At 48.2% G+C, this 7,500-nt stretch overlaps 1 protein-coding gene across 1 annotated transcript in view; it reads left to right on the forward strand.

Moving 5' to 3' along the window:
* Positions 1 to 7,500, forward strand: part of LOC135239418 (astrotactin-2-like) — a 383,732-nt gene that overhangs the window by 259,247 nt on the left and 116,985 nt on the right. The window contains exon 12 of the mRNA XM_064308056.1: positions 3,041 to 3,191. Within this exon, the coding sequence (XP_064164126.1) occupies positions 3,041 to 3,191 (151 nt within the window). The remainder of the gene's footprint in view (positions 1 to 3,040; positions 3,192 to 7,500) is intronic.

Below are 7,500 nucleotides of genomic sequence, written 5' to 3' on the forward strand. Positions count from 1 at the left end.
AAATCTGTCTCAGGCTCCCTAAAATTACAGATATTAAAAACGCTTTCAGCATTTTGAGACCGGATCTGTGGGCTGGAGTTATCATATAAATGAGTCTCCATTGTTTCCCTTCCTTTCTCTGTGAAGACATTTCGGTGTCTGTCCCAAAGCTCGAGAAGCAGAGAACTTTAATAAGAGATTACGAAGCGGTAAGAATGACAGTGCGACAGAGTCAGCGTCGTTTGCGTGGCCATTTCGATCTTCTGAAGGGCAACTGATCGTTTCATCTTTGCGTATTGTCTTCAAAAGTTAAACAGATGCACGGCGTTTTGGAATTCTGTTCTTCCGTGGCGTAGTCGTCGCCCAAAACGCCGTGGCCGTCGGGTTGATTTAACATTTCCCGTTGTCCTCCCTGAGCCAGGCAAATTTGCCATCATATAATTGGGGGTTCAATAAGGATATCTCAGATGAGTTGTGAAGTTCATTGCATATCTTTTGTAGTGTATCGCTTTCTGTCGTTTACGGATTAACTCAGAATGACAACGGTAGCTGATCTGGACTAGAGAACTAGCCTGGACAAGGGACCTCTGCTTAGTCTCATTTTGTGTAACATCCCCAAATTGCATGTTTAGTGCCGGTACACACACCTGCAGCATGCTGTTGAACCCGGCTTCCCTAATCTAGTCTCTGGGAGCCGCAGGGTCTGCTGGCTTTTGCTGGCATGGAAAAGCTCCCAGGGGAAAGCCATTTTTTGCTGCAGGTGGTGACAGTAATTGCATCGCATTTTGACATTTCACAGACACTTTTATCCACTGCAGCTTATGTTCTGTACGTACAATCACTTTATGCTCTTGCTTTGTCAACACGTGGTCCGTGGGCCCCTGGGGGTTCACGAAAGGCATTGTAGTTTGTTCCAGGACCACAGTCTGAACCCCACCATCCCAAACATTCCCACCAGTTTGTAATCTTTATAAAATCTTGTCCTAACACATGACAGGGTCCCCTGGAAGCCTTTGAGCTTGGGTGGGGATCCTTGGTTGAAAAAAAGTTTGATTTTATACAGCTGGGAGGTTAATTAAGCAATTCGGGTTCAGTACCTGGCTGAACAGGTACAGTGCCAGAAAGCCCTGTGTGCGACGATGATGTCTACGTGCTGACGTGGTTTGCTCCGTCAGCCAGATGATTGGCTTATTTCATCCTGTGAGCGTCTGGCGGGTTTGCGGATGGCGGGTGGGAGGCGGGGCCCGGTGACGGCGCTGTCCCAATCGAACCAGGGCCCGGGGGTACCAGACCTGTCTCTGCACGGCTTAATTAGCCGTCGTTACAGATTTAACGACCTGTTAACCCCCCCCCAGAGTGACTGCATTCACTGGCCTGCTCTAATCGGGGCTCATCGGTCCCCCTGCGCTGGGGCCGGCCTCCCCCCCCCGTCCAATCACATCCTGAGCCGGCCTCCCCCACTACGTCCAATCACATCCTGAGCCGGCCTCCCCCACACGTCCAATCACACCGCTGAGCCGGAAGCTCTGTCAGCAGTCCCCCTGCTGTTAGCATGGCTGTTAGCATGGCTGTACACTCCCACCTGTCCTCTCTGCTGACCTTTCCGGTGGCTATGACAACACACCCCCGCACAACCCCCACGCCCCCCCTCCCCCTCCTGTTTGACTGTACGGACCTCTCCTCCTTTTCTTCTTTTTTTTTCGCTCCCTCTCCCTTTGCCTTCTTCTTTTCGGTATCCGTTCCCTCTCTCTGTTTGCCCAGGCTATCAGGGCAATCAGCATGGTCTGATAGCATCGGTCAACAGCGCCAAGTGCTGGAGGCCCGCTAGGTTTCCTAGCCATGATTATACAGAGTAAACACACACACTCACACACACACTCACCAGAGCTAGAGAGCGCCTCTGTGTCTCTCACATGCACACACACACACACCAGAGCTAGAGAGCGCCTCTGTGTCTCTCACATGCACACACACACACACCAGAGCTAGAGAGCGCCTCTGTGTCTCTCACATGCACACACACACACACCAGAGCTAGAGAGGTCCTCTGTGTCTCTCTCTCACACACACACACACACACCAGAGCTAGAGAGGTCCTCTGTGTCTCTCTCTCACACACACACACACACACACACACACAGAGCTAGAGAGGTCCTCTGTGTCTCTCTCACACACACACACGCACACACACACTCACACACACACACTCACACACTCACACACACACACAACAGAGCCAGAGAGAGCTTCTGTATCTCATGCACACATCAGGTGACTGGTTGGGGTGCCCACTCTGAAGTGTTATAGTCATCTCTCTCTCTCTCTCTCTCTCGGGGGTGGGGGAACAGGGGCAGGGGCGGGGGCGGGGGCTGGGGAGCGGGGGAACGGGGGCGGGGTGACTCACTGTTGATCTCAGCTTCACCCGGTAAGGGAGGGGTTAGCAGCGCACGGTGTAACATACACGGCAAATTTTAACCTGGTTGCTGCAAATGTAACATACTCTGCATTCATTATCTATCCGTTATCTACACCCGCGTATTCTTGCTCTCGGTCGCGAGAGGTGGTGCGTATCCCAGAGGCCTTTTGGGTGAGAGAGAGTCCATCGCAGGGCACACACACACACACCATTCGCAATTTAGACTAAACTAATCTGCATGCCTTTGAACCGTGGGAGCAAACCAGAGCACCAGGACACAGGGAGAACATGCGAAACTTCGCACGGAAAGGTCCTCAGCTGGGATTCGAAACCAAGAACCTTCTTGCTTTGAGGCAACTGTGCCGTGCCACCCTGCCTTCATTATGTCATTTCAGATCTCATGCCATTATTCAAATGTACAAAATGGCCCATAAACTTCAACCGTTCACCATGGCAATGTTATGTATGTTTTGCTACCAGCGTTTGAGTTAACACTCAAATCTCAAAACGTTGACATTCGTTAAGATTTTGTGAGTGTTCGGACTCCTGTGTGTGTTGCCTCAGTCCTCGATCCTCACTTCCCCGCCCCCTGCCCCCACCCCCTGCCCCCGCCCTCCCCTCATGTCTCTCTCTCTCTCTGTGCAGGGAGGAGGCCATCATGTCGACATACTTCGAGACGGTGGACGACCTGCTGTCCTCCTTCGGCCCCGTCCGCGACTGCTCCAAGGACAACGGCGGCTGCCGGAAGAATTTCAAGTGTGTGTCGGACCGGAGGGTAGACTCCACGGGCTGCATGGTACAGTGGGGCATCCTTACGTCTTTTACTGGGGGCTGCTGGGAAATGTAGTTTTTTTTAAGGTTTTTTTTTTTGAGGGGGGTGGTTTCCCACTCAAAAAAAAAAAAAAAAGACGGTGTTGCTGGGAGGTGATTGATCTGTCTCTACAAAGTTACCATCAAAACAAAAGATGAAATCACTGGGTCAGTGGAGTAGATTGTGTTTTTTAAAATATCTGTGTTGCGTGAGGAAAGTTGGGTTCGGTTTTACGAGTTTGCATCTTTTCATTGTTCAAGGATGTCTTGTCAGTGGCGGGTCTGATGTCTTTCTTTGCCAAATGCCATTCGAAATAAGTGACAGCTGGCTGAACATACTCCGGGGGGGTGGGGGGGGTTGAGTGTGCTTTTAGCTATGACCTGCCAAAGAGGTTGAGGAGCTTGCAGTGGTTATATGGACCTTCAAGTAAAATGATAGGCCTTCCACAATTGTAAGAACAGTGAAAAAAGTTAGACCAAGGTTAGAGATGACCTTAAGAATTATATGAAAAATAAAAAGAAACCTTGCCCCACTCTTCACTGCTAAGCCACCATGCTACTGCCCTTTCAAACCTGAAATTTTATTTGGTGTGGTCCGAGTAGATTTCTGAGTAAGAGACAATCTTAACCTAACCCTATTATTATTATTGTTATTATTATATATTGTAGTAGTAGTAGTAGTAGTTGTAGTACCAGTATTATTATTATTATTTGTAGTAATACTAGCAATAGTAGTGGCAGTATTTTTATTAGTAGTAGTACTAGCAGTAGTAGTAGCAGTATTAGTAGTAGTAGTAGTAATAACAGTATTATTATTAGTAGTAATAGTTGTAGTAGTAGTAGCAGTATTAGTAGTAGTAGTAGTAGTTGTTGTAGTAGTAGTACTAGCAGTAATAGTAGCAGTATTAGTAGTAGTAGTAGTAATAACAGTATTATTATTAGTAGTAGTAGTGGTAGTAGTAGTAGTAGTAGTTGTAGTAGTAGTAGTAGTACTAGCAGTAATAGTAGCAGTACTAGTAGTAGTAGTAGTAATAGCACTATTATTAGTAGTAGTAGTAGTACTAGCAGTAGTAGTAGCAGTATTAGTAGTAGTATTAGTAGTAGTAGTAGTAGTTGTAATAGTAGTAGTAGTAGCAGTAGTAGTAGCAGTATTAGTAGTAGTATTAGTAGTAGTTGTAATAGTAGTAGTAGTAGTAGCAGTAGTAGTAGCAGTATTAGTAGTAGTAGTAGTAGTTGTAATAGTAGTAGTAGTAGTAGCAGTAGTAGTAGCAGTATTAGTAGTAGTATTAGTAGTAGTTGTAATAGTAGTAGTAGTAGTAGCAGTAGTAGTAGCAGTATTAGTAGTAGTAGTAGTAGTAGTTGTAATAGTAGTAGTAGTAGTAGCAGTAGTAGTAGCAGTATTAGTAGTAGTAGTAGTAGTTGTAATAGTAGTAGTAGTAGTAGTAGTAGTAGCAGTAGTAATAACACTATTATTATTAGTAGTAGTAGCAGTATTAGTAGTAGTAGTAGTAGTAGTAGCAGTAGTAGTAGTAGTAGTAGTTGCAGTAGTAGTAGCAGTATTAGTAGTAGTAGTAGTAGTTGTAATAGTAGTAGTATATTCACTGTTGCTGTTGTTATGCTACTTCAGCAGTGTGCTTTGCCAGCCCTTCGCCTCAGACCCGTCTCACTCCCTCGTACGCGTACGTGCCCGGGGATGTAAACGGTGCGCTCGGCTGCTTCCTGATCGAGTGTTACGACGCCTCGCAGATCTCCTAAATTCCTCAGTTAGAAGCCCGTGGGTCAGAAGGGAGAAGGGGGGTTAAGGCCGGGTCCAGTTAATCCGGCCGCCTCGGTCCCGCTCGTAACGGTGCCGGCAAATTCGGAGATCAGCCGGCCCGGCGCGACCTGGTTCCCAAGCGCTCTGCGGAAGCACGTCGCGTCCTGGCCGCGTACACTGCGGCGCGGGAGCTGGCGTTCGATTGGACGGCTGGGTCTGTTACTCGCGCCCGTTCAGCGGAACGCCCGCCCGTCTGGGCTGCGGCGGACGGGACGATCGTTAACGGGCGGGGGGCCGAGCCGCGATGGAGACGGGCTCTGATTGGGCTCGCCCGTTAAAGCGATTGACCGAATGCTGTTTTTCGATCGCCCCCCTCCCCCTCCCCCTCCCCCCTCTCTCCGCTCTTGGCTGTGTTTGGGCCGAAGCGAAGGAGGCGCGAGGGTAAATATGAATCGGTCAATCGCGGTGCGCCGCGGATCGACCGGAGCGTCGAATCCCGAAGGGTCCTCACGCGAGCCGCCGCCCCCCCCATCCCGTCACAAGGTGTGGGGGGGGGGCTTACGAGGAAATGTAACATAACATTGATCCGCGTCAGGCGGTCTGTCACAAACCCCCACGCGCGAGGGCGTCAGTTTTCAATACGGTCGCGTTTTCAACGCCGCGTTTTCATCCAATTAGGGAAGGCGCGCCGGCGTGTTCCGGCCGCTCTGATTCGTAACAGACGGCGAGAGGTTCCAGCTGTTTTCTTCCGAGACGCGGCGGCGCTGAGAAGCGTTCGCTCGAAAGGCTGACTTACTGAACGCTCGGAGTCTACGGACGCGCTAATTGGACCGAGGGGATTTCCGTCCGTATCGATGTGCGTTAAGAAGGCGCTAGCGCATTAGCGATTTGTAGCGGGAGTAACTTGCTGATAATTGGTTCGATAGTTTTATTTCAGGGCGTGCATGTGCGATGCAAAAATCCATCCCTGGTTGCTCTTGTCGACTGGAGCACGAGGGATGAATTCAGATTGTGAATGTGATGTACTTTTATTCAAATTAAAGATTAGAAGAAAAATGTGTGTGTGTGTGTGTGTGTGCATGTGCGTGTACAAAAAAGCATTTAATTTTCTCACATGTAGTTTTTGGAATAAGTTCTAAACGTCATTATTAAAAGAAGGAACGATAAATGCTATAAATAATAACTTCTTATCTGGCTGACAGTTCCTCTCTTCATATTTCCGCTCATGTTTTGTCCTGTATAGCTAATATTTGTCAGAAAGGATGTCCTTTCTGAGGCATTATGTGAGACCTTGGCAAATCTATCCAACTTGGTAGATAGTGCACTTCTTTTAAAATAGCCTTTATTTTGTATTTTCGCCCCAATTTTTGTCATGAAACAAGCTGGAATTAAGGCTCCATTCTTATCTGAGCTTTGTCCCTCCAGCACGAATCTCCTCTTGCGATAGAGGGCCTGCGTCAGCTGTAATTTGGACGTGACCGAGGGAAGGGGACAGAGGGGAAGGGAGCGAAGGTGTATTTTTGGAAACGCGGCCCACGCGTCAATCCATAATTCGATGAATCCCTCTTTCCGCCGGGCCGGTCGCCCAGGCACAGTAGCGCCTTTCCTAGCCCGAGCCGGAGAAAGCCAAGTGCGCCTTCGTAGAAAAACTCACGGGTTGCGGCCTTGAAGCAGGCTCCCTCGCGGACATTGGCGGGAAGGCTACGGCACGTCTACCGGCGCAGAGGTCGCGTTCGGCTCCGATTGCACGTCTTCCGCTATCTTTCGGTTAAAATAAATAAAATCAAACTGAGTCGAAACAAAACACCCGCCGTTTTTTTTGGAATCTGTTTAAGGTCATTAAATGGATGTCATTTCCCGTTGTTTACGTCCTGTAGTTACTCACCTTATTTTCTTGGGTTGCCTGCTGTTTTCTTTGACATCTCTTTAATAAAGAGGCGGGGTTTCGTCTAAGTCAAATACGGCCGACTGAGACGGTCATTACATCGCTCAGCTACATTACGAGACGTTTGATAAAACCATAATAATCTTCTTTTTTTTCTCGTAGGAGTTATCGCTGAGCGGTAATTTACTGAACTCCTGTTTTTCTCCTGTCCAGGGATAACAGCATTTGCCATTTCTGTTATCGCAGGACAAAAACGCTTAAGAGCTTGAAAAATGAATGTGCATTTCAGAGGACGGGCCTGCTTGTCTCCAAAATGCTAATGAGGTCTGCAGCGACAGGCGCGGCTGGTGAACATAATTTGGCATTGAAGGAAAAAGGGGAAGAATTACGATGTCTGAAGGAATTTGTCTCAGAAGTGAGGAAACTGGTCCCAATTCAATCATTTGCCATTACCACAAAATTAAGTGAAAGCTTTTTGTTCTTCACAAAACAGTTAGCACTATCACCGCACAGCAAGAAGGTCCTGGGTTTGAATTTGGCTTGGGACTTTCTGTGTGGAGTTTGCATGTTCTCCCCGTGTCCGTGTGGGTTTCCTCTGGGTACTCCTGTTTCCTCCCACAGTCCAAAGACATGCAGGTTAGGCTAATTGGAGAC

This window comes from Anguilla rostrata, chromosome 14, assembly GCF_018555375.3.
Source record: "Anguilla rostrata isolate EN2019 chromosome 14, ASM1855537v3, whole genome shotgun sequence".
NCBI classification, from domain to species: Eukaryota; Metazoa; Chordata; class Actinopteri; order Anguilliformes; family Anguillidae; genus Anguilla; species Anguilla rostrata.